This window comes from Trypanosoma melophagium (assembly GCF_022059095.1).
Source record: "Trypanosoma melophagium isolate St. Kilda chromosome Unknown ctg11segment0, whole genome shotgun sequence".
Lineage (NCBI taxonomy): Eukaryota > Euglenozoa > Kinetoplastea > Trypanosomatida > Trypanosomatidae > Trypanosoma > Trypanosoma melophagium.
Window position 1 is genome coordinate 268,162 of NW_027125137.1, and position 25,908 is coordinate 294,069.

The 25,908-nt window shown below is 43.6% G+C and overlaps 12 protein-coding genes across 12 annotated transcripts; 11 read left to right on the top strand and 1 right to left on the bottom strand.

Moving 5' to 3' along the window:
* Positions 1-7,696: 7,696 nt before the first annotated feature.
* On the bottom strand, positions 7,697-8,173 carry LSM04_009449 (uncharacterized protein; the record flags this gene model as incomplete). The annotated part of the gene is made up of 1 exon (XM_067330491.1): positions 7,697-8,173. The coding sequence occupies one exon, from the start codon at positions 8,171-8,173 to the stop codon at positions 7,697-7,699; it is 477 nt and encodes a 158-aa protein (XP_067194658.1).
* Positions 8,174-8,319: 146 nt separating this feature from the next.
* On the top strand, positions 8,320-8,904 carry LSM04_002853 (uncharacterized protein; the record flags this gene model as incomplete). Its single annotated transcript, XM_067330493.1, has 1 exon — positions 8,320-8,904. The coding sequence occupies one exon, from the start codon at positions 8,320-8,322 to the stop codon at positions 8,902-8,904; it is 585 nt and encodes a 194-aa protein (XP_067194497.1).
* A 988-nt stretch (positions 8,905-9,892) lies between these two features.
* On the top strand, positions 9,893-11,236 carry LSM04_003402 (Thiolase; the record flags this gene model as incomplete). The annotated part of the gene is made up of 1 exon (XM_067330494.1): positions 9,893-11,236. The coding sequence occupies one exon, from the start codon at positions 9,893-9,895 to the stop codon at positions 11,234-11,236; it is 1,344 nt and encodes a 447-aa protein (XP_067194521.1).
* Positions 11,237-11,593: 357 nt separating this feature from the next.
* LSM04_003618 (Non-canonical purine NTP phosphatase/PRRC1) lies at positions 11,594-12,121 on the top strand (the record flags this gene model as incomplete). The annotated part of the gene is made up of 2 exons (XM_067330495.1): positions 11,594-11,600; positions 11,769-12,121. The coding sequence occupies 2 exons, from the start codon at positions 11,594-11,596 to the stop codon at positions 12,119-12,121; spliced, it is 360 nt and encodes a 119-aa protein (XP_067194531.1).
* A 164-nt stretch (positions 12,122-12,285) lies between these two features.
* On the top strand, positions 12,286-13,095 carry LSM04_005007 (Tetrapyrrole methylase; the record flags this gene model as incomplete). Its single annotated transcript, XM_067330496.1, has 1 exon — positions 12,286-13,095. One exon carries the CDS (start codon positions 12,286-12,288, stop codon positions 13,093-13,095), a length of 810 nt encoding a protein of 269 aa, XP_067194559.1.
* Positions 13,096-13,342: 247 nt separating this feature from the next.
* LSM04_000290 (uncharacterized protein) lies at positions 13,343-13,900 on the top strand (the record flags this gene model as incomplete). The annotated part of the gene is made up of 1 exon (XM_067330497.1): positions 13,343-13,900. One exon carries the CDS (start codon positions 13,343-13,345, stop codon positions 13,898-13,900), a length of 558 nt encoding a protein of 185 aa, XP_067194450.1.
* Positions 13,901-14,213: 313 nt separating this feature from the next.
* Positions 14,214-14,579, top strand: LSM04_003595 (uncharacterized protein; the record flags this gene model as incomplete). The annotated part of the gene is made up of 1 exon (XM_067330498.1): positions 14,214-14,579. One exon carries the CDS (start codon positions 14,214-14,216, stop codon positions 14,577-14,579), a length of 366 nt encoding a protein of 121 aa, XP_067194529.1.
* Positions 14,580-14,821: 242 nt separating this feature from the next.
* On the top strand, positions 14,822-15,295 carry LSM04_002479 (uncharacterized protein; the record flags this gene model as incomplete). The annotated part of the gene is made up of 1 exon (XM_067330499.1): positions 14,822-15,295. The coding sequence occupies one exon, from the start codon at positions 14,822-14,824 to the stop codon at positions 15,293-15,295; it is 474 nt and encodes a 157-aa protein (XP_067194487.1).
* A 651-nt stretch (positions 15,296-15,946) lies between these two features.
* On the top strand, positions 15,947-16,957 carry LSM04_003108 (uncharacterized protein; the record flags this gene model as incomplete). Its single annotated transcript, XM_067330500.1, has 1 exon — positions 15,947-16,957. One exon carries the CDS (start codon positions 15,947-15,949, stop codon positions 16,955-16,957), a length of 1,011 nt encoding a protein of 336 aa, XP_067194507.1.
* A 287-nt stretch (positions 16,958-17,244) lies between these two features.
* On the top strand, positions 17,245-18,027 carry LSM04_005031 (Ribosomal protein/NADH dehydrogenase domain; the record flags this gene model as incomplete). The annotated part of the gene is made up of 1 exon (XM_067330501.1): positions 17,245-18,027. The coding sequence occupies one exon, from the start codon at positions 17,245-17,247 to the stop codon at positions 18,025-18,027; it is 783 nt and encodes a 260-aa protein (XP_067194560.1).
* Positions 18,028-19,280: 1,253 nt separating this feature from the next.
* Positions 19,281-21,380, top strand: LSM04_004732 (PDK1-type; the record flags this gene model as incomplete). The annotated part of the gene is made up of 1 exon (XM_067330502.1): positions 19,281-21,380. The coding sequence occupies one exon, from the start codon at positions 19,281-19,283 to the stop codon at positions 21,378-21,380; it is 2,100 nt and encodes a 699-aa protein (XP_067194555.1).
* Positions 21,381-22,831: 1,451 nt separating this feature from the next.
* On the top strand, positions 22,832-25,531 carry LSM04_005941 (uncharacterized protein; the record flags this gene model as incomplete). Its single annotated transcript, XM_067330506.1, has 1 exon — positions 22,832-25,531. One exon carries the CDS (start codon positions 22,832-22,834, stop codon positions 25,529-25,531), a length of 2,700 nt encoding a protein of 899 aa, XP_067194574.1.
* Between the last annotated feature and the right edge of the window lie 377 nt (positions 25,532-25,908).

A 25,908-nucleotide genomic window follows, 5' to 3' on the forward strand; every position in this document is an offset into this window, starting at 1 on the left:
AATTTATTATCTCCAAATGAATCGGGAGACAGACAACGCACAGGACAACACCGCCCGTGCTCTCCTCGAGCGGAGTTCCCAGGAAACAAGACCCCGAACGCAAGTGAACATGGACCCAAGTGGTATTTTCAAAACATTTATCTCTTGCTGCAAAGCAACATTTGGAAACAAGCGAAGAAACAAAAGGAGAGGAGAAGAGAGGAGTAAAACGTATAGTTGCAATGCAGATTTTTAATCTCACAGATTCGTGGAGTATTGCGCTTGCATGGAAGAACAAAGAGAAATTGGTGCCCGACGTCCATGTAGGGAGTCCACAACATCACTAATAGCAGAAATTGAACGTCTGCATGAAGAAGAACTTTGTATTTTTCTCGCAGCATAGCGGCAATTAATATATGGTAGCAAAAATGAACTAGTACAACGGGTGAATGATACTCTTAGTGAGGAAAGCATACTTAATAGATTAGTACGTGGGTAAACATTACTTTCTTTTTCGTTTCACACATTCTGGAAAATGATCTTAATACTATTCGCCAGGGAAATGATGAGGTGAATACAAATCACAGTCTGTCTGGTATTAAGAATTCTTCTACAGCTGAATACGGTGATACAACCTACGATCGCATGTTAGCAGCTGCGAAGAAAGATCCCGTTTGCACCTGAAGTATTATACACCCCATGGGGAATTTTCTGCGTAAAGAAATGAAACTTCCACCAGATGTCATGAATGCGGGAAACAAAGAAGGAAAATAAGAAAGATACAGAGAAGATATACTTTATCGTATTCCTTTTTCTGCAGATGAATTATTATTAGTATGTCATAAAACGGAGACGGGTGATCCAGACGAATTACCGGTTTCATTGCCCCGTCGATTAAACTACAGAGTTTCATCCCACATGGAAACATAAACACTCACTCTCCTTGTTGGAGATTTGTACCGTGACATTTTGCTACATTCTTACAGCTGCCAAACGATAATGATCAACATATTGATCATAATGACCACCAGTAGAAACAAGAAGCGAAACAATGTCCTGCGCATCCAACACCCACTTTGTGTCAACAACAGGAGGACGAAGGTGTACGACTGACACTGGATAACCATGAAGGTTTTCGCATTACTGCACAAGCGAACTAATAATCTACCAGTGGTGGATCCTAAAGGGATTCATATACCGGTGAAGAAGTGACACCATGAAACACCACGTAAAGAACGACGCGTTGAGGAAACATTACGGCGTGAAAAGTATTTTGTTAGAGGCCATCTCGGCAGCGTCATTGGCAAGCTCCTTTAGATCACCTGATGCGATACTCTCTACGGCATTACATGTCCTTGGCATTTCAGAGGAAAACAACAGTACCCACGGCCATACGAGTAGTATAAGCGATAACAATGGATACTTGACTTTATCAACTGCAACTGTCCATTCTTCTCATTCAAGGGGAAAAAAAGTAAGAAAAGAAAAGAAGAAAAATATAATAACGATAAGGAAGAAGTACGCAGTGAATTGTCCTCATGGGCCATCTTCTCTGGTTAGGAGAAGTTCGTTATATCTCTTCTAAAGTGTTCGTCGCTTATCTCCTGATAGTGTCCCATGTTGGGATCACCAAAGCATCCAGTATTCTCCCATCGCTGGAGGCCCGAAAGAAAGAGAAAGTCAATTACCCCCCGGTCCTCTGCAGGATAAACTGCAGTGGGAAACAATTACAACCACAGGCACGCGAAGATGCCGTTTTGAACAGGAGCATGCGCACAAAGCGCAAGCGAAACAGCATAAGCTGCATGAAACAGATGGTAACAATACAACAACAAACAACCCCGCAACGAGGGATAAAAAGAAGAAGAAACAGCGAAACACCACCAACAAGAATAAAAACAACAAAAATAAGAGGATTGACCAACGACAAACGGTACAACTGTGTTGGATACAACATTTCGTATGGGTTATTATTTTCACCTACGATCTTTATTGCTACCTCGACAACATGAAATGTCAGGTATAAACAGTCTAACGCTGCTTAATGAGACTGAAGCCTCCGCGACAGGAGGCGGTAGATGCGACCTTTATATTAATCACAATAAGGCTCACGCAACTATTGGGTATACGTGGTAACTCCATTAATTTACCACACACGCACAGCGGACGACTGCCTCGTTCCGTTCTTCTAAACCCCCGACGGCCCAATCCGCAAAGGGCAAAGAGAAGCACAAAATGGTGCTCGCTGCGGTGGAGTAATATAATAATAATTCCTGCCTCAAGAAAGAAGGCATAAGGGCTAAGCGCCAACTATGGGGAAGCGTTTTTCCCACACCCCGAAAGCCGAAGGTCAAGCCACAGATAGCGAGAAATGTCTTTAGCATTTACCCGTTAATAATGTTTTGATGCACTGGCCTTATCGGTAAGCGTTGTTTCTAAGTTTGCCATTCAGTACCGCTTGTGCAAACGCGTTCTACCTTTCCTCTTCTTCTCTTCTTCTTAGCAAAGTGGCTAACGAGTGGTGGTGGGTGGGCGTTTCCCGGCTTGCCGTGCCGTTGGGGTCTCGCGGCGCTTGGGGCAACGAAATTACCAGAGGATTATGCTTCGTAGATGGTGGTTGTTTCCCTGCCTTTCGGCTGGTCAAAAAAAAAAAAAAAAAAAAAAAAAAAAAAAAAAAAGGAGCAACCCATGCCTTACTTCCCTAGAAGAAAGAAAGGATGAAAAGAGAAAATATTATTTTTCATATCTATTCCTGCAATCCCGATGTTTTACAAAATAATTTGCGATATTTTCCCTGACGGATGCTTGCTAAAAAAATAACAGAAGTGACGAAATGGAAGTGCTGAGAAGCCCTTTTTAACCTGCCTCCCCGCTATCCCCGTCACAAGTTCCACCCCTTCGCTACGTCTAATTATTTGGTATTTTCACCTCTAGATATTCAATTCGCCGGGTTTTGCTCTGAAGCCACATAACTCCAAGTAGCACGTATATAGCACGTATACCGTATGAGCGTAAAACTTTCCCTATGGCGCCGATTCCCGTTACTAACGCCTCTGAATGTGTGTTCCCTTTTTGCATAATATGCATTACCGTTGTGCCGCCAACGCGAATATCCAATGGCTCTGCCAAATGCATTTCAAAACCCCTTAATGTCGTATAAACGGCTCGCGCCTTTGCTTTGGAAATCATGTGAAGTGAGTGCTTCCAGGCCCCACCGCGGCCAAAAGCACCAACCCGGCACCCTTAATCAATAACGCCCCCATCCGCACATGGAAGCGTCTTTCAACAGCGCTGCCGTAGAGGGCAACTGCTGTAATGGGTGAACCGACTCGTTCGTTAATAATGTTTTAAGCCGGTTTTCCCCAATGAACCTCGCATTGGGTGATAAATTTGTCAGACCTTGTGGCCGTAATAAACCCCGATTTAAACATGATAAACTTCTACGCACTATTTCTAAGAAGAAATAATAAGGAAAAAGAGATTCACACCTAACCCCCACCGGATGCATCTTGCGGGAGGCTGTTGTCTCCAATTCTTCAACCGTTGTCGTTTCCAGTGACGGCACCTCTTTTAACCTTCTTATTCTCTTCTGACTTATGGAGACCGTTTGGTTCGCATGGTTGAAGGGCGCCCCGATGAAATCGTATTCCTTCGTTTAAAACTTCTTCTTCCCAATAGTGGACCCACAGCTTTGCATGTTATGTATGATTTGGCGTCCCCAAGATTGCACCCTTTTGTGTGGACCACTTATTCCAATATTATCGATCCAAACGTGTATTTTTAACTCTTTGGGTGCCGCTTGCTGTGGCAATACCATTTCCGTATTGCCAGCCAAAACTCTTGTAATAGTATTTAAAACCCCAGGACCACATTTATGACCCATGGGAAGGCTAGTGAACTCGACTAGTTCACCTGATTCCGTGCGGCAACGGAAACTAGCTCGTATCTTAATTGGTAAGGCCACCTGGAAAAATGATGCCTTTAAATCAAATAAAGTTGTGGTTTCATCATAAACCACATCCAGGTAATGGGAAATGTGTCCCAAAGACACACCAGCCTCATAATCATCATTGTCATTCTTTCCATTTGACCAAGCAATAAATCTCCTCTGCCCTGACGGTTTTTTCTCTACCACTGTAAAAGGAACTACCCAACCTGCAGTTGGGTGTGGTGAAGCTGTACAAATAATGCCTGCTTCTTTCATGCGCTTTGCTTCAGTGTTGTTATCCGTAAACTGGATTCACGTTCCTTCAAATGTGTCTTGGGTTTTTTGCTTAGGGTTCCGCACTATATCCCAACGCCTCCTGGTTCTCCCGTTCATTCGCCCACCAACCTATTTGCTGGAGAGTGTTTCCATGTCTATTTGTTGCAACGGCAATTCTTCCTCTTCTTCTTGCGTTTCTGCCCAAGTGCGATTGGAGCGCTGAAGCATGCTCTGCCCTTTAACAAGGGGTTCTTGATTCCTTGTTTTGCCTGCATTGGTGATGTTTAGCTGGTTGTTGCCCATTTTTCCAAATCCTTTACATCAATGATGTCAGTTGCACTGACTTGTTTATGCTTGCGGCCCAATGGCCGAGATATCGTACCGTGCTACGTGGGAGTTCTAAGGGATCCGAATGTTTCCTCAGCTGAGTGTGTTATTGTGGACCGAGATCTTCGAACACTGCTACTGCGGCGTGTGCAAGCGCTCCTCTCTTTATGGAGTGGGCTGCCATTCCGTACGGGTGGAGAATATTTTCCATGTCTTTTCTGGTAATTGTCGTTAACCTTTCGTCGCCCTTCATTTCTTTAACGACTGCTTTTATCCTTCGTGCGTCTTCTCCTCCGATGGCTGCGTACCTCGCTGCCCTGTGTGGCTCGATCTTGGATGTTTTGGGTAAGGCTCCCCAATCCACTATTGTGGCTGCTGGGTCTTCTGCCTGTGGTACGAACTTTTGTTTTTGGAGTTTTGCTATTTCTCCCCAACGGCTGGCTGTTAACCACGTCAGTCTTAAAGCCACTCGATCCCTTTTCTTTGTAAGAGTATCGCTTATCATCTCAAATTCCCATCTCACAATTGGCCGTACTTGTTTCATGGGATCTGCTGTCGCTGTCTTTTCTGGGCCCGCCAGAAACATTTGGGATGGTGTTCTCCCTGATGTCAACATGGTGGCCAGTGTGCGTGTATTGGATCGTGCTGTTTTCTTGTCAATTGCAAACTTACAATAAATAGTGGAATCTTTTTTTTCCGTCATTTCCAATTTGTTTTGTATCACGAACTTAATGAACCTTCGCAATATGGATCCCCGTTGTTCCCATGTTGTGCGGGTCCAAATGCGTTTGGCGACACGGTTTGCCTCTTATGCCAGTGCCAAAATGTACGGATCGTGGGAAGGTGCGGGTATTATCGTAACATCGCTTATCGATGTCGTCCGTGGGGGAAGATTTGTTGCTGGAAAAAACCTTTGAATGTGTTGCACTTTCCTTATTTTTCCTTTGGCAATGATATGGGACACCATTTTGGCGGTTGATCGAAAGAAAATCAAGGTGTTTCGTGGGCGAATCCAATCCTGAGTATCCATCTTTTGTGGATATCCTATCATCCCTGGCCCTGGTATTCACTGTTTCCGGGGCTGAATATCGTTTTTTGGCTTAAAAATCTCTCGTTGTAATTGCACCCGGTACGTAGAGCTATAACGCCCAATGCGGCCACATCTGAAACAGTCTGCCTTGCTGGGTTGTGGTGCCGACTATTTCTTACGAAACTTCATGGCTGCTTGTATGAATGGGTCCTCTCTTTTTAATGGCTTGACTTTCGCCTCCCTGATGCCCTGCATCTTCGCTCCCGCGTTATCCTTTACCGTTTGAACAATTCCCAGTTGTGTATATAAACTCATCGCTCTATTTGCGCCCGTTGTGGCGATAACCCTTCGTTGCGAACTGTATGCATCCGTTGTAAGAAATTCTCCCATGCATCGCCATAGGCCGGACAAGAATTTACTGGCACAGGAAAAATTTCTCGGTAAGCAGTCAATATTTTGGCAGGCGAAGTGTCAATAATTAATCGCAGCGTACCGTCAAAGGTGCGTATTCGCCCTTCCGGCCGGCAACGGCAAACGATGCTGGTGGCTTGATATCTTGTGTTGCTGGATAAAATTCCTCTTGTGGTCGTTTCTCTTGACCCATCGGTGTCTTCTCCCCAAGCCGTTCATTGCGTACTTCTTTGGTGGGTGTATGGGCTGTTGTTGGGTCAATGTTGTATGTCGCGTCCCTTCCCATTTTCTGTGGGCTCGCTTGCCCCACTTGACGTAATAATTCTGCAATTTGATTTTCTCTTTGACTGCGATTGTCCCAGTTGCATTTTTGCGTGCGTCGCGTCTTGACAAATTTTGCGCCATTTGATTTTGAATGTACTGAAATTGCACGTTTGCGTTTTGCTCCGCCTTAAAGGTTTCATCATGCAATTGGGCTCGAGCTCATTGATATTGATGGTATTATAGCGATTCTTTCTCTTCCAGCGCTGCCCATTCTGCACTGAAACGCGTTTGTGCCCCTTCGAAAGCGCGGAGAAAATCTGTTTTCCGTGGCATGTTGAGCCTAATAATGGAGGGACGTGAAGCCTCTCAATTCATGAATTCATTTTGGCCCCTTTTAACCGTAAGTGTATCGTTTTCGAGTGTGGGAATACCATCAACATGATAACTTAAATGCGGGGTCTCCGGTGGGCGAAATTCAAATAAAAAAGCCGTTAAACCGTTATTGCGCACAAAATCCACGAATACCTGGGTACTGGTCATCCGTTTCGTTGTTAAATAAGACGGACGGGTAGTACTTATCATTTTTACTTGATTGAAAACTTACCTTCAGAAACTCTCAATTAGGCATGCTGTTAAGGTAAAAAGGGGTAATTTATTTCAAAATAAAACCCATGCAATATTTTATTCTCTGATAATGTGGGGCTCGGTCATTCTTCTAGCAAGCTTTCCGAGAAAGAAATCTGAGATGCTCTCTGGACTTGCGTTCCCCATGGTGTGGGCATTAATCTCTTTCTAAACCCCTTCAAATGGGATCTCTGTGGTTTGGCCTTCTCGGACCCATCCCCTTTATTATGGGGACCCGCCGCCCGGACGAAGGTGAAGCAACCACCCATGACTGTAGCATTTTGGTCCGGCAGCAAAATCCCCACCCCGATTCCAAGTAAAAAAAATTTATCATGGGATCAGCAACGGCCATCGATGGTGGTTTTGCGTGGCGCGCCTGGCATGAAAACTGGGCTGTCCGCTTGGCCGCTCGGAGCGGTTTCGGACCTGGGGATCCCGAAGTGTGGGGGTGGCCAATTCTTAAAAAGAGAAGCGGGTGAGGGTGACAAAGGTAGGGGATTCGCTTTCTTCGTTATTCAAAGAATTCTGGTCAAGAGAGGGGAAACAGGGCCTCCGGTGGCCCCAGGGAACTTCAGGGGTAAAAACCCAGGGTCTGCCACGAAAGCGCAAAGCGGAGAAACCGAGGAACAAATGGAAACGTCCCTCTCCGTCAAAAGGTTTTTGGGTGTCAAGCGTAGACCCTCAATTTTTTCCGACGGAAACTATTGCTCTGGTGCCGTTTCCGCCGCTGCGAAAAGGCGGTGTGTGTTTGTTTCTTTCGTGGGTAAGAAGTGAAAAGATAGGAGATTTCTCAATATTTCTCTACCGTTTCTGGGGGTTGTCAATTCTCTTTTTCCGTGGAGTCATCAAAGAATCTCTTATAGACTCCAAAATATCTGCCATTCACTTTTGGGAAGCAATCTTGGCGCATTTGCGCTCCTGTAGCCGAGGGGTTGTCGAGAACAATAATCCCTTTCCAAATGAAAAATTGCGAGGTGCCCAACATCAGCATCAGCCACATACAGTCTAATTCTTCTTTTAATTGGTGTTCTGGGCATTTTGAATTTCCACATGGTAGAAACATAATATGTGTTTTTCTGTTTTTCATGTATTCCTTTTAAACGGCGAACCAATGGCGCCAAAGCGAAGGCGCAAAACACAGTCACCACCTTCCCCAGTAGTTGGGGATCCGGAAAACGAATCGCAGCACCAGAGTCTGGGTCCAGAGACGCCCTGATTTTATTTACTGGTCGCCTGGGTTTTTTTAAATGGGTTGCGTCCCCGGGCCGAGGGCGTTCCGCAATGGGCATCCGTTTCGCTCGGGTGGTTCTCGGGAAGCGCGGAACGGCCAACATGAAAAAGGGCCGCGTAAATGTAGCGTGGGTCCGGGCTGCTGGGTTTGCGTTTTGGCCATCGCCCCTCTTTCCGCAGCGCCAAAGGCAGAAGGGATGTTTTATTTCTTTTCCCAAAAGCACCCAAAGCCCACCGCCTCCTGGAAGCAATGGGGAGCAAACCCGCCCGCGCGGAAACCCCACGCTTGCCGAAAGAAGCCCCAAAAGGGCCCCCCCTGTGGTCTGGCGCGGTTTCGATTCGGCTTGTCCGCTTGGCCTTCCCCAGGGCATGGGCGCTGGTCCTCCCTTTTTGGGGGCGGTGCCGTTGCCGCTTCCCCCGGGCCCCTCCCTGCGGCAACGCGGGCGCGCCGAAGCACCCCGGCAAGCGTGCTCCACAAGGTCTTCCCGGCCCCGTTTTTCTTTTTCCAAGGGCGCGCGCGGCGATTTCTGGTGCCGTGCGGTGTTTTGGCTTGGGGGCCTTCCCTTTGGAATCTCCGGTTTTGGTGTTTTTGCTTCCTGGCCGCATCCGGGTGTCTGGGTCCTGGCGCCGCGGTGGGCGGGCAAGCTTTCGGCGGGATGGGGTCTGTAATGAAAACGGGGTTCGGGTTCAGCCCTCCTTTCGGGGCGCAAAACGGGAAAAGGCAAAACAAAGAAGCCCGGCGACCGCCCGCGACGAAGGGCGCCTTTCTTCGAACGGGCCGAAATCCGAGAAGAAAAGAGTCGGGGACGGCCAGCCGGCAGGAAAAGGAATTTAATGTCCGGGGCTTTGGGTTTTGGCTAGGGAGGGGCGCTCCTCCCTTTGGGCGGCCCTGCAGCGCACCCGACGCCGAGGAAACGAGACCCCCGGCCCGGCACAAAAAAAAGGAAACGGATCACGCTGAGGCCCCTCTTCTTGTTTTTCTGGGTTCCCTTTCCTTGCGGGGGTTGTTTGGCCGCTGCGTTTTCCTCCGCCCGTTTCCTTCGCGCGGGGTTGGGGTCCGGTTCCGTTTCTCTTCCCTCCTCCCTTTGCCGCGGGCGGGGGGTTCGGCCTTTGGTTCTTTATGGCCGTTTTGTTTTTTCAGGGTCGTGGTTTCGGGGCCTTTCATTTTTCGATGGGTGGTGTTGCTGGTCCCGGTGGTTTCTCTTCGCCTTTCCTTCCTTGCGGCAGCGCTTCTCTGTCTCTCTTTCTTTCTCTTACCGCTCCTTTTTGTGTTTGTGTTTGTGTGTTTCTGTTGCTCATTCACCGTGGTTTTGGTTGAGCCTTGTTGTTGCACCGGCTTTCTAGGGATGTCGTACTGGAGGTGGAGTTCTCTTATTTTATTGCTTACTTTTATCGCTCTTGCAGTTTTTTCCTCTCTACGGTTTTCACTGAAAATGACGGATGGGTCAATGTGCAAGTCTATATGCTGCCTGTGGATTTTTCTTGTACTTCGGAGTTGCACAGAGTACAAGTTCACTTACATTTTAATGAAAGCAAAAAGTATAGACTAGTTCAGATGGTTTTATGGTTTGCAAATAACCGTTTTGATGCCTCTTGGCGTTTCTCATTCTCGTTCTTGTGCCTGTTTTGGTACCTAGGTTTTGTGTTCGCCTCCTCATTATGTACGTTTTCTCCCTTCGTTTGGTGTTCAAAATGATCTCTCTGGTTGTACTACACCTATGGTATATCAATCCCTCTTTTGAGGTTTACCTGGTAATGTGTTTATAGTATTTTCTTCTTCTTTTATACTTTGTACTGTTTGATTTTCAAAAGCGGATCATGGTATGCAGAGAAGTGGTGTACTTCTGAAAAAACAGGCAGTCTTCGTGACGGGTGCACGAACTCCGTTTGCGAAGTCATTCGGATCACTTATGAAGGTTAATAATGTTGAGTTGGGGACTGCTGCTGTTGGAGGTCTCTTACAGAAAGCTAAACTCGATCCGAAACATATAAACCACATTGTTTGGGGCAATGTGGTTCTACAACTTGATGCTCACAACTGTGCACGAGAGATTGCTGTTGAGCTTGGCCTCCCCAAACATATTACAGGTAATTTAACAAGTATGGCATGTGCAAGCGGATTGAACGCTCTGTCTCAGGCTGTAATGTTGATTGAGAGTGGTCATGCTGATGTTGTTATTGCGGGAGGAAGTGATAGCATAAGTAATGCACCACTATTGGCACCACAGAAATTGTCTTATGGACTGGCTAAACTTACTATGGGAAAAAAGAAGGGTTTATCGGCACTTCCTCAGTTTTTTAAAGAGGCTGGATATAATCCACTAACCTGGTTACCTCGACCCAACCCTTTGGAAGAGCGAAGTACAGGCGAAACAATGGGGTGGCACGGTGACATGATCGGTGAACTCAACAATATATCACGTGAAGATCAAGAAGCACTTGCTTTTGCATCACACAAGAATGCGAATGAAGCAGTGAAGAAGGGTTATTTGAAGGATGAAATTGTTCCTGTTACTGTAAATGTAAAGGGCCAGACAGTTGAAGTTACGAAGGATGACTATATTCAGTCAGATATTGAAGGTATGAAAAAGAAGATGCCTTCGCTTAAACCAGTCTTCCGTAAGTCAAACGGCACTATAACTGCTGCTACCTCAAGTGGTTTGACAGATGGTGGAAGTGCAATGTTGGTGATGTCGGAGGATAAGGCGAAAGAATTGGGGTACCCTACTGATGTCAAGGTTAAAAGCTGGCATTTTTCTGCTATAGATCCTTACCCTCAGTTATTGCTGGCACCTGTACTTGGTTGGGGTCCTGCCCTTCAACGTGCTGGAATTACCACGAAAGATATTGACCTATTTGAGATTCACGAGGCTTTTGCAGCACAGGTACTTGCTACCATAAAGTGTCTGGCATCTTCAGAGTTCTTTGAGAGGTACACAGGCTCCAAAGAGGTTGTACTAAAAGAATCGTTTGATTTCTCAAAGCTTAACGTCAATGGAGGTTCTTTGGCACTTGGACACCCCTTCGCAGCAACTGGTGGTAGAATTGTAACATCACTTGCGAACGAGCTGCGTCGCACTGGAAAACGTCACGGACTTATAAGTATATGCGCTGCTGGAGGATTGGGGGGTGTAGCTATCTTGGAACACACACCGAACAAGAAGTAGATGAACATATCTGAGAAGTATTTACGGGGTTGTGTGCACAGGAAGAATATATATATATATTATTTGCATAGCAGAGTGAATGATTTATGAAGCGATTATCTTTTCTCTTTTGTTTTTTTTTATGATCTTGAAGTCAAATGTCATAATTTATTTCTTTGAGCGACAGCGGGTTATGAATTTGGTAAGGGTAAGAGTCCCAATTTAGGTTTTTTTCTTCATTGAACTTGGATATGTATGGTAAGAGAACATTCTAGTGAACAAGGTCGTTAAACGTCTTACCAACGTTCTTGGGATCCACACAGCTTCTCTTTCTTTCCTTTATTTGTATTTTTAATAAGAAGTAGAGGTGAATATTATATGGGCTGTGGGCACAACAAACAAAGCAAAGTTGGAATGTGTCATCACTGCTGTTAAGAAGTGCTTTCCGGATGAAGAACATGACGTAATACCAGTTTCAGTAACATCTATAGTTCGTGCAGAGCCTATGTCTGCTGAAGAGTCTCAGATAGGCGCTAAACATCGTGCCGAGGAGGCTTTGCGTCTGATGCCCACTACGGTATTGGAATTGAAGGAGGTGTGGAAAAGATTGCCGATCGTTGGTTTGAGTGTGGATGGATGCATGCAGTAGAGCGTTCTAGTGGTCGTTGTGGATTAGGATCCTCTGCAAGGTTTGAAATGGGTCAAAATCTTATGTCTGGAATACTTAATGAGGGTAAAGAGTTGGCAGAAATTATGGATGAGCTTACTGGTCAAACAGATGTAGGATCTGGACAAGGTGCAATGGGGATACTTACAGCGGGGCACCTAGGTCGTGCCGAATCTTACTCACATGGTTTAATATTTGCCCTAGCCCCGTTTTTGTCTAATCGCAAGTACTGGGATTAGTAAACTTTCTATTATTCTCTAAGAGTAAAGTAGGGTAGACTATTACACAAAATTATGAACGTATATTGTTTGTTCTTTCTTTATTTCTTCCTTCCTTCCTTCTAGTTTTCTGACTACTTTTTTGCTCTATTTGCTTTTTTGCCTTAGCTATAAAGGAGTATTCAATGTTTACGCTAGTAGGCTTAGGTCTCGGTGATGCCAGTGATATTACACTGAAAGGTCTAAATGCAGTTCAGGAAGCTGATATTGTTTTTCTGGAGGCCTACACCTCATTTCTGATAAACTCTTCTTCTGAAGAACTCTCTAAACTTTACAAGAAAACGGTATTGGTAGCTGACCGGGAGATGGTAGAGAGTGGGGAGGTTTTGCAAGATGTGGCAAACAAAAAAGTTGTTCTGCTGGTTGTTGGTGACGTCTTTGGGGCTACTACACATTCTGATTTGGTGGTACGTTGTCACGAGCAAGGTATAGAATGTCGTGTAATCCACAATGCTTCGATTATTAACGCTGTTGGATGCTGTGGACTTCAACTGTACCGATTCGGACAGGTGCTTTCCCTCTGTTTTTGGACTGAGACATGGCGACCCGACTCATGGTACGAGAGGTTAAGGAGTAACAGAGAATCAGGTCTTCACACTTTACTTTTGCTTGATATCAAGGTTAAGGAGATATCCGACGAGAATCTGGCACGTGGACGAAAAGTGTATGAACCACCACGTTATATGAAGATAGCAGAGGCAATTGATCAGTTGCTAGAGGTTGAGAGGAATAAGAAGGGTGGCGCTGTAGCAGAAGATGGGAGTACTATGGCTGTTGGTGTAGCACGTGTGGGTACAAATACGCAGAAGATTGTCGCTGGTACAATGCGTGAACTGCGAGAAGTTGATTTTGGTGAACCCCTTCACTCTCTTATCATCGCTGGTGACATCCATACATGTGAGGCTGAGCACGTACAGCTCTTTCGCTTAAGTTAAGAAACCATATAATACCTGAGATATTGCACAAATCGTTATAGTTGTCTCTATCCACTGTTTCCCCAACCACTACCCCTTACTTTTGACATTAAACTCTACATTGACATATTATCCATTACTTCTTCTGGTATAATATTTTTCTGTTTTACTTTATCTTCAGGAAAAGAATAAAGAAAAAGAAAAAGTAAACACACACACACACAGATACGACGAAGGTCACAGGATACCTCTGTTCCCGTGACGAGCAATGATGAAATGCTCCACACGTCCTCTGCTCTTAATGTCCCTTAGCGTGGTGAGACTCAACTTCTTTCCTCTTGGAATGTACAGTGGTCCAATAAATGCTCACGTACTCCTACCGAGCAATAATTTAGATGGTCGTTCAACGCTCAACATGAAGAAGATTGAAGGTCAGACTAAAGACCCACAGATGGTTCAGTCACGTGATGATCTCAAGTTGCGTTGTGAGTATTGCCGTTTTGAATGGATACATGATACCCTTTGCGTTCGTTGTCCTGCACAGCCTCTGCATAATCAACGCGAGATGTGGCTACAACCAACTTGGATGTGGGGCAAACAGCAACCGTATCGGTACCATAAGTACTTACCGACAGTGCGGAACCCTAGGACAGGTATGTTGCTGGCTCGTGAGGATGCGGAAGGCATGAACAATGAAAGACGTGGACAAGGGTTATCCACAAAGACGCTTAACATTGAGAAAGAGAGACGAGGAATATCAAGAGCGGTAAGTAAGATTGGTACGTTTAGCACCCGCTGGAAAACACGTTTCCCGTTCCCTGGATAACGAAATTAAAATATTATCCTCTTTTATTTACCTTTTTTTTCCGTTTCGTTCTACAGAACGATGTATTGTTATCTGTGTATTGCTCTGAAGTTGATATGACCTTTCTTCTTTCTGTTAACTTGCAAAGTGATACTGCGAGGGGTGTGTCAACCATTGGCAGCGTGAAAAGTAAAGAAGTAAGGGAAGGACTGTTCTGCGGAGAATCACTACACGGCGTAAAAACAAAATAACACATACCCAAACACACACATATATATATATATATATATATATATATATATTCCTGATACATAGTCAGCGAACACATAGATATATGAGTGCAGATCCTGACGCACCATCGGATGCCAATCGCCGCAGCGGAGGTCATGTTATTCGCAACATGATCTACCAGCACGATAGTTCCCACAATCTTGAGCTAGTGACGGGCTGGAAGGATCAAGGGACGCGAGAGTACAACCAACAGATTGTTCCTCCTACCAAGTTAGACTTGCCGCGGGCGCACCCGTGCTACCAGCTAAATGCAGAGTTGATGCGTTGCAGCCTTGATTGTCCGTCAGAGATGAAACTGGCAGGACGTATCGCCAAATGCAATACAGAGCGGAAGATGCTGATGGTATGTTTCACAAGAAATAAAGATTGGAAAGAGGAGACTCCCTCAAAATGGTACAAATTTTGGTGACGAAAAGATGATGCTAATAATGTTACATAACTGAGTAAATTGATATTAAAGAAGAGCTGTAACAGATAACGAATATTGTTTTTTGTACCCTATTTTATCCTATTCTCATTCTTTTAACTCTTTTCAAACCTCATAGGATTCATACAACTTGATTGCACAAGCTGTAGATAACAAGCTAAGGGATTGAATAGGGAAAAGAAAGAGAATCTTAATAAAAAGAAGTTTTGAAGAAAAAAAAAAAAATGCTTCGTCGCACGAGCCCTGCCGTGAGTTTCACGACGTCTCACCGTGCTCTCATGCTACGGGTAAACCGCCCACTTCTTGGTGGTGATATGCACTCAACTGAACGCTTCAAGGCAGCATGGGATGAGACACCTATTCATCTTCTTGGGGCCTCACGTAAGCAGATGTTTGAGTGGCATTGGAAGTGTATGTACCAGCTAGGTCTGCGTGACACCACCCGTATGACCAAACTACGTGTGGCGATGAACTGGGGTGGACTCTTCTCCTTTCTGTATCTGACGTACATCTCTGTGTTTTACTCATCATTCTATCATGTGTACTACCAAGACTGGCCTGATCGTTTCAAGAGAGAGAACGCCCGTGCCTACGCGCAATCAAGGGGTACTGATGTGTGGGCTGCTGATGGTAAATTCATCCGACCCTACTTCCATATTAACCCTCCTATGCTTACAATGACGAGCGAGGATCTGTAGAAAGGGTATAATAATATAGTGGAAAATATAGTGATTGATGTAGACGACCAAATGGGGTAAGTAGAAATGGGATAGAAAAAAAAAAAAGAAAAAGAAGGAAGACAAAAAACATAAAGGAGAAAAAAGAACGACGTACTAGTTAGTGTTAGTGATCCATTATTTGTTTTCCATTACTTTATTGCGTCCTTTTATTTGCTTTTTTTCTATTAGGCATATTATGAGCAACGAACGTCTTCTTGTTCATCTGCTACATGTTTCCCAACTGTATCCTGGTAGTAGGTCTTTGAAAGCAGATGGAAGAGATTTCTTGGATACTGAGGAGACCGGTGGAAGAAAAACCCTTTCATTCTTATTATTCAGTTGAGCGAGGATATACTGCAAGATAAAGAGAGAATCAATAATATGCTTCTTGCATTTTTTTTGGGGGGGAATAGTAGGAAAATATAGTAGTACCTTTTAAGTGGGAATGTATTATTCTGCAATTTTATCTCTTTAAATCTGTATATGAATATATCTCTGTATGTTGTGGAGAGTTATTTTGAACCTATCTTTTCTTTTTCTCTGTAAGGGACGTTGGTTAAGTGCGGTAACTAGGAAAGGGAGTTTAAGATAGTGAATAAGGGAAGGAAATTAGATACAACGGTGTTTCTTATGTTTACAGTCAGGTGTGAACTTGCTTCTCTATGGCATCCTGCAGTGCACCATAGTATGCTTCTGCTCCGTGCTTTAAAACAACGTCATACACTTTTGATTGATGAATTTCCTGCGGGTAATACTACCCACCCACATGAGTTGTGGCACCGTTCGCAGTCCAATAGTCGTCTCTCTATTATCCCTCCTAAACGCATTACTAGTACCAGCAGCAGTAGCAGCAGCAGCTGCTGCAGAGGTGATATGAAAGCCAGTGTTTCCGTAGAAGCAGAGGGAGAAGACTTGACAGAGACGTCATTGCTTATCCCTAGAGGAGGACTACAGTGTGTGCGTGACCCGCAGCATATTCCATACTTCTTTTCCCTCTCTTCTTCATTGCTTCAAGATCAACTTCAAGCCTACTTAGATGCGGATTTCGTTTCTAAACAGGTTCTGCAAGCTGCAGATGACGTTCTTGTAACTTTAAGTACTGAGGAAATGGAATTAACACGACAAACCCATGGTAACCTAATGGACCTTGTGGCTCGTCTTGATTCTTCTCTCCAGAGTGACGACAGTGATAATGCCATTGGTGCTGATGGGGTAGTACAAGGGACAGAGAAATGGAGTACTTGGCCACTATTCACGACACTTCAGTTCCTTGTGGAAGAGGGTGGATTGTTGTTGGGACCATTCCCTCAAGTGACCAAGGCGTATCAACGTCTGCGAGATTCTAAACCTGTAGTAGCACACAAACGACTTATTAGCCGCACTCTTGAGCAGACGGCAAATTCACAGGGAGTTTCTGCAGCAGAGTCACCTGTATGGGTTCACCGAAATTTTCTTCGTGAGGTGCAGCATAGACTTGCCAATTACACAGGTGACACTGCTGAGCGTATGATAAACGGCGTTTCGGGTGAGAAGGGACCTTTGCGGGAACGTGTGAGTGGTGCTCGCTTTGGGTTACAGCCCGTCTCCGCCCGCACACCATGGACGATGCAGCGAGAGTCGATGAGAAAACCGAGAACGTAAACGTAATTATATTCTATTGATTTTCTCTCTCTCTCTCTATCTATCTATCCATCTGTGTGTGTCTATGTTTGTGGTTATGCTCATTACTGAGATGGATCGTTCATTTCTTCTTCACATATATTCCTAACTCTTTTATTTGTATTCCTTTTGTGTTTGTGAGTCCTCTTGTACGCTGCTCTTTTTTTTTTTCCTTAAGAAAAAAAGGCAATATTTTCCTTTCCCCTTTTCTTTTCTCTCTTCTAAAAGCTCCAGAAAGTCACCCCTTCTGTAGTGCGGTGGATAGAGCGATGAGCCGCAACGGTGAACTCTGTCTTAAGAAGGTGATTATTTCTTACTGTCCCAGCAGGGGATCCCCCAACACCCGTCAGTTCCTCGCTACACACTTACCACGCTTTCACGCAAAGTACCCAAGTGTAACGATTGACATTCGCCCACGTCTATGGGCAGAGACAAGCGTTACTGGGGTGTACCGCGATGGTAGTGAGCGTGCATGTAAGACTAAGTATATGAGCCCAATGGGTATCTGGCTACGTCTTCACCATCTCGTGAATACAGCCAATGATTATGATCAGCCGTTCTCTGCCTCGCACTTACACTTTCAGCGCCGCTCAGTGCAAGGCACATGGAACCCGTGGTTATGGCACTATGAGACAGAGCGTCTACGCACCGAAGCTCCGCAGTGGCGTCGTAAACTCTCTGAAGAGGAATGGGACTACTATGTTGGACAATACAGTGCACAGATGAAGCAGGAGGAGCAGGTTATTCAGCAGCGTGTGGCAGCACGCACAGATATTCCTGCACAGAGTACCAAAGAAGTACAAGAGCGATGGAAACAACATGTGATGCCACGGATGCAAACAGATATGGAGTTTAACTTGGCACACTTTAAGCGGCAACACGCGAGAGGGCAGAAGGTACAACCAGTAACGATGGGTGAGTACAAACTCTTCTCTGTGCCAGATCACCGTGAACTTGGTCAGGATGCAGTAGATATGATGCGGCGAAGAGAGGCGAAACATATGGAAGAATGGTGGCGAAAGCGAAAAGAGCAACTGAAACCGCCAAAGTGAGATGATATTTGGTGAGATTTGATAGGGGAAACGATGAATAAATCGCGAATGAGAAACGGAAAATAGGAAAAGAAAGGTCGCGTTTGGATGGTATTGCTGTTGAGTGAATCTGTTTGAGTCTGTTGGAGTAAGAGTTGGGAGAAGGCACGTGTAACAATTGGTTGTACACTCGCTTCAGTTCTATCTACTGAGTTGTATTTATTTCAGAAATTGAAACTGTTAGATTATCTTCTCTGATGAATGGTTCAACTAAAACCAAAAGAGATTGAGGCACATACACTTCAGTGTGTTACTGATCAAATCGGTTTTTTTTTTGTACCTTTTTTGCTCTTTTACAAGATTCTTTTTTATTACTTAGCTCCTTATTCTCAGGAGGAAAAGTTTCACCACCAACACATATGGCGAAGGATACACATTTCCTCCTTTCGTTCTTGTTTGATCTATGAAGGCTACTGTTTTTCCTTAGAAAAGGGAATGTTGAAAGGTAATTTTATAGCTCATATAAGCCCTTAAGTTTCATACAGTTCTTGGAATGTTTTTTTTTTTTAATTTCGTTTTACCTCTCTATGTGAAAACGTACTCAAAGCATCGAGACGATACACCTTTGATGGACTATAGGTTGAAATGTATCCTTTAATTTAAGAGATCATATCATGAGAGAAGTGGGATTGTAAAGTCATTATTTAACTCGGAGTTAATCGCGAATGTGAAACCCTAATGACCATCAAGTATTGTGATGGTATATGTATTCTTTCCGCTGTGTGTGTGTGTGTGTCTGTGTGACTGTGTATGTGGAGAAAGTTAAGGAATCATTTACCACAGTAGTGGCACATCTGTGGTACTTATTAATGTCTCTTGCTTAGTTGTTTTATTACTTTTGAAGTGGTAAAAGACAATTAACCACTGAAGTATAACTAATCGCTGACAAGCAGTTATGTTACGGGTGATGTTTAATGAGAAATGCATGTATATGTCCTCTCTTTTTCTTTTTAATGTTCTTTCTTTAATTCATTCATTTTTCTCCATTTCTTTCCGTTATCTTCTTTTACAATACCAGGAAAAAAAAAGAGAAAGAGAAGGGGGGAGAGTAGTACTTATTTCCGAAACTTAGCTTTAGAGTTAAGTGCAACGGAAGGAGGTCGAGTAGGGAAGTGGGTGTCTTCCTGACATCCATTTCCAAACATTACCTCGAATACGTGGATAAACACACACACAAACTAAAAAAACAACAACAACGTAGTATTTAGGGATCGATGGATGGAGAGGAGCGAGACGCAGGTCCGTTAAACTCGGGAGATCATGAAAACATCAGTGAGTTGTCAACTCCAAGACTACCACCAGTAGCTCCAACGACAGGGTCATCCATATTAACAACGGGTGTTGTGCAATTAATACCTGTTTATGAGGCGGTACGGCATAATAGTCAGAAACAGCATCATTTAAACATGAGAGGTAGCTTTTCGGGGCGGTCATTGGCATCTTGTACGAGCTCTATGAGTGCTACTATGCGTAGCACTGGTTTTGGCACTCTCTCGAATATGATAGGTACAATCTTGGATATACCAGAACGTATGATCATTTCATATGGTAGACTGCGTTTACTAGAACATGAGGTTCTTGGAAAAGGTGCATTTGGGGAGGTGGTGCTTGGAGAGTTATACCCGACAGCGAGTATTACACGAATGCGCACTCCCACGATATCACGGGCGTTTAATAACGTTCCATTATCCCCCAGTGTTACGAGTCAGGCTTGTGAGGGTGTTTTTGCTCGTGCGGAGTCATTTACGGAAGATGGAAGTTACGCCAGACTGAATAGTCGATTTATAGGTGATGAAAGGAGAGAGTTGGGGAAAACTACTGGTGGTTTTCCTCTCTCTTCTGGAGATAAGATGAAAATACTGAATGGAAATCATTGTAGAAGTTACTCTGTAGAGCAGTTTACACAGCCATTACCCTCTTCAACACCACGGGGACATGTTATGCAACCTCTGACTGATATAATGAGTTCCCAGTTAACATTTGATGACGATATTCTCGCTATAACTACAAATAGTTTGCAACAATCAGTAGTTCCATTTATTTCAACTGAAAGTGAGGGCAATGTGGGAGGACAGACATGGAGTGACTCCAGATCTTCTTCTACTGAAGAGACACCTAAAATTGTAGCAGTAAAGAGATTTGATAAGGCTCGTCTCTCACGGCGACAAAAGTTTATCACATCATTTAAAACAGAATTACAAATCGCCAGTGAATTGTCTCATCCTTCTATTATTAAAACACACGGTGTAATAGAGGAAGAGACGGAGTTGTTACTCGTGATGGACTTTGCTGAGGGAAGAACGCTCCAAGATTATCTTAATACACGAGGCCTTGAGGATATGTTTGAAATGGCTCCACGTTTTCTCGCAGATGTCGTACTGGGATTAGAATACTTGCATGCTAGTGGCATTGCACACCGTGATATCAAACCATGCAATATGTTACTTACAGCCGATCACCATATAAAGTTGGCAGATTTTGGCTCCGCCTGCTATCTTAAAGATGATGCAGGAAATACATTTGCTGGAACTGCCGCATACATGTCACCAGAAATGGTGGAAACAGGAAAAGCGAGTGCGACGAGTGATCTTTGGGCACTTGGTTGTGTCCTATTTCAACTATTTGTTGGTCGACCCCCATTTCAAGGTGAGAATCGCATGTTTGTTCTGCGTAAAGTGAAGACATTTCGCAACGGTGATGTGGATTATCCACCGTACTTTCCATCAGAGGCGCGGGATCTCGTCCTGCGATTACTCCAACGTACACCGAGTGATAGACTCGGCTCGGAGGAGACGGGTGGATTTGCCGCACTGAAGTCCCATCCCTTTTTTGCCGCCATTGACTGGAGTCAGTTACACCAAACATCGAATATCACACTGCAGGGATCAAACTTTTCGTCAGAGGTAAAGGATCTACTTAAAGAGGGGGAAAAGGTTCTGCGTTGTACAGTAGTGCTGAAAAAGAATAAAAGATTTTTAAAGAAATTGCCTCGGGAACGTCTACTTGTGTTGACCGATCTTCCCCGACTCTTGTGTGTAGATAAGGTAAAACATACTGTTAATTACACAATTCCAGTAACGCGCGAGCTACATGCTGAAGTTCAGACGGTGGAGATGTTTTCTGTTGTGGTGAAAGGGCAAAGATATGAATACATTGACCCCAGTAAACACGCCGATGTGTGGGGAATGCGCATTAATGATCTTGTCAAGCGTCGCCATAGTACGAGTAATTCCAATGATATTATATGTAGCCCAAATAAAACCACACCCGTCAATAGCAATAAGGGAAATCTCAACAGGATGACACCATCATGATAACGAGAATTCATCATTTACTGCAAATATAAAAGTATCGAATATAGACATCTTTGTACGTTTTTCTTTTGAGAAATCTGTGCAATGGGAATTTTGGAAGTTGGAAACCTGCTCTGGGAATAAACATTAGCAGCAGGGTCATCGATGCGGATGATTAAAAAATTTGGAAATATGAGGAACTACTAGGACGTCTCTTTTCTTTTATTTTTTTCTCTCTCTGTGTACTGTAATGATAACTAATACCTTACATTTGGAAACGACTCATTCCTGCGATATCACTGAGTGGGTAGACTCTGAATTTGGTGACTAGCCTACGCATACACAGACACACTGAAGAGAGAAAGAGAAGATGAAGTTAGTCAGTGGAAGAGTGCTGGGGAAGTGGAACGTGGGTGAAGGAAAAAAAAAAGAAGAGAAATAAGTAAAAAAATAAGGATTCTCTGTATGAAACCAAAATAATAATAAAATAAAAGAAAAAGAAGCACAAAATGGGGGAAAAAACTAGAAGAAATGAAAGGAAAATATCTACGTGCGATGCATATCGAAGGAATGCTCGATGATCATCATTTTTACAACCGCAGGAATGATATATGACGTTCTTTTTTTTTTTTTGACGATACTTCTAGTACTACGGCAACTATTATTATTATTATTATTATTATTATTATTATTATTATTATTATTATTATTATTATTATTATTATTATTATTATTATTATTGCTATTATTATTATTGCTATTGTGACTATTATTGCAGGGACATACGCACATCCAATTTATTTCTCTTCTATTTGCGTACACAAACGCATAGACCTATGCATATCTACCTTCTTTTTTCTCTAAAACTATCTACACCAATCACCTAAACTTTAAATAAAAGACATAAAGTTCTCTGTTGTTCGCTCCATTTTTATTGACTTCCCTATCACTACTGAACCTCTTGCATGCTCTTTTCGTTCTTTACTTTTACCTCCAGCACGAGTATCTGTACATTCCAAACTCAACAAGAAAAAAAAAGCTTCAGTGTAAAACAGTCATGCTTCTTGTTTTGCTTCACCTATATATGTATATGTAATTTTCTCTTCCTCTCCTCCTCTCCTCTCTATATTTTATTATTATGATTATTATTATTGTTGTTGTTGGTCGTTGTGTTTATGTGTTATGTAATTACAGAGCAATACAATAGTTACTGACACTAGCAGCAGCAACAGCAACGCTAATAATCGTCCGGTACTGATATTTACTGAGAAAAACTATCAAGAATCTTGTTAGGTACACCCAACTTCCTTTTTTTTAAACATAGGAGGAGTCTGGGTGACTCAACGAAAGTAGTTAAGCAGGGAAAGCAGCGAAAAAAAGTATATGCTGAAGGCAAGAACAGGAGTAAGAAGAGAAGGAGTGAGAAGAGAAACAGCAAGAAAAGGAAGAAGAACAGTAACAAGAAGAAAATAATGGGAGCTGCACCTAGTCGTGAGATTCTTCGTGGAGCTCCATTTCGTCCGACACGTAACTCCAGTGGTCGTGTTCTTTCTCTAATTCCTATAACACCGGAGTTTTTCCCTTCAGCCGACGATCCGCTTTTTCAACAGTTGTATGAAGCCCGGTCCGATGCTTACGTGCGGTATTACATGCGGGATTATGATAAGAATGGTGATGAGTGTACTGATGATATTGATATTGATATTAATAATGATACTGATATTGATAATGATACTGATACTGATAATTATAGTGGCGAAGGCGGTGGTAGCAGCGATGTGCAGTTGGACAGCATTCCACTTGCCCCATTTAACCGAGAGGAGTATTATAAGTATTGGATCTCCCTTGTACAACAGTGCCAGCAGTATGAAACAAATAAATATCTGTGCAATGTGTATAATACCGCACCAAATAAGGCACATGGTGTTATTCGCCCAATTCCATGTGCAGTGGCATTTCAGTACGATGACTCCAGCAGCGCCCCGGAGGGATGTGTGCCGCTAGGAGATACATATGTGCGGGTTATTGGGGCCATTGGTTGTCTTCTACCGACAAGACATAAGAAGAAAAAGAACAGTATCCATATTAATATTAATAACGATAATAACAATAACATCCATAACAGTAAGAAGGAAGAAACACCACTGAAGATGTTATTGTTTTTGCGTAAGTCTGCTGGAGATCATAACATGGTGCGTGTCACGCTGTTTGCCGCATGGTTATTCCATAATCACTGTGTGCGTTTGTGTAAAATGGCACACACCCCACTTCCTGCCATCACCTTCTGCGGGCTAAAGACAAACATTCCACTTCTCTGCTTTCTGCGGGAAATGCGGAGTCGCATTGATCTCTTGCAGGGAAACAGGGATGATCATCGTGTGTGGTTAGACGGTGTGTTTCTCCGTGTTCACATTACAGACAAGCACGCATGTGAATTATGTGAGGCATTGGCCAAACACTACGACTCGCTGCTGGAGTCAAAGCCACGTGTGTCGGAGGGGAAACCGCTACCACTTTCTCTTGTGAACAATAACAATAACGATAACATCAGTAATAGCAGCAGTAGTGATAACAATAGCAGTAACGATTTAAGTGATATGGAAGATTCGAATACGCTGCTCCGTACGCCGCACAGTTACCGGTCGGTGAAACAGAGTTTTGATCTGGCCGGCTATATTGACAGGCATCATATTGAGATACCAGCGATGGGCAGCAGTAGAGATGAAGTGTATCTCGTCTGTATCGACACTACTGTGACTGTGCGGTGCAGCAGAAGGAATGGGGAAGTTGAAGTCATGAAATCCAAATATGTGAACAACAACAATGACAATGACAATAATAAGAATAACAATGAGAATAATGACACCTCAGATACCTTCGAGGCACTCACAGTCACTCGCGGTGATATACTGCGATTCGAACCTGATGAGTCAGACGAATTCGATAACTTCGATGCCTTCATAGCACAACCACCCCACTGCGGTGAAGGCGAAATTCCCTATTCTTGTGATCATCATCATAATAGTAATGATAACACTCCAACTCACTCCGTTGATATCACTATTGATACGCCTGGCATTACACCCACCAACAGCAGTTGCAGTAGGATTATCAATAACAGTAACAGTAAAAACAGAGAAGTCGCACGTAGAGTTGGTCCATGGAAGGTGGATGAAAGTGTACACGTGGAGAATGTATTACTGGCGGTGGTGCATGATGAGTGTAAGAATGCCCGCGAGGCCACTGCGGATGATCCACATTGGGTTATTAACAAGAAAACAGGGGAACCGTTGTGTGATAACAACTTTTACATTTGGCGTTTTGAACGGAAAGGGATACATTACTACTACGGTACTGTGCCAAAATTTGCGAACTCATTCAAAAAGCGCTCTGACACTAATCGAAAACAACGAGGTGCTGTAAACTCTACCTCTGCCACCACTGTGTCTACATCTACTAATGAGATGAAACAGAGTCTTTCTACTTTTGTACTGCAGGAGAATGGAATTGGAATACAAACAACTCCAAAGCGAACGGTATCTCATCTTATACCGGTTACCGATGATCCAACTGCGGCAAGCCACCCGAGTCCCTTTCCCGTACAGCCCGTAAACCCTATACAGGATATTTCAACCAATAACCAGTGTGTGAATCAACCCACAGGTTATATATATTGCAAAGGAGCAGAACTATTATATCCACTACATTCAAGCCGTTCCGAGTCAGCGACATCGTTGTCTATTATGCCATCCAATACTTCTCTAAGTGTTTCATTGGGTGCTGTGCCTAATACAACGTCTACAGAGAATTCGCTGGTGTGTGAGCAGAACAGTGTTTCTGGAACTGCTGTTGCTGTTAGTGCTAGTGCTGTTAATTATCCAATGTTTCAGGCGTTCCTGCCTCCGCAGATACCGTGGGTGCAATTAACACATCCATTAACGGAAGTGCAGTATGTGTCGCCTATAACATGCCTGGCGTATGTCCCGCCATCACAGCCATTGCCAATGCTGCAGCCACTACACTCTGTCCAACAACAACAACAACAGCAACAACAGCAACAGACAATACTTCATCAGACTCCTACACATCTAGGCTGTTTTGTCAATTCATTGTTGGCTCATCCACCTGTACAACCGCCTCAATCTGGATCTTTCTTCTCGGATAGGTCTTAGTGACCTAAGGAAGGTTTTTTTCTTACTTGCTATTTAACTAGAAAAATATATATATATATATATATATATATATTTGCTTCTCTCCTCAAATGGAATTATTTCAAATTTGCGAAGACAATGCGAAATGCACAAAAAAGAAACGAAAAAGATATGCATATTGGTAAACAGAGAAATCGAAATAAGTGAGATGTGCTTCAAATGAAAAGAAGAAATAATAAAGCTTATGACGATAAACTTCCGTGGAAATCTTATTCCTTGTAAAAACTAACAGAGAGTGGATTGACACATATCAGGACAACCGTTCCATCTATCCATCTCCCCGTCGATCCTTCTCTATTTGCCTATTTTTGCGTTTTCTATGTATGAGGTTTATCGAC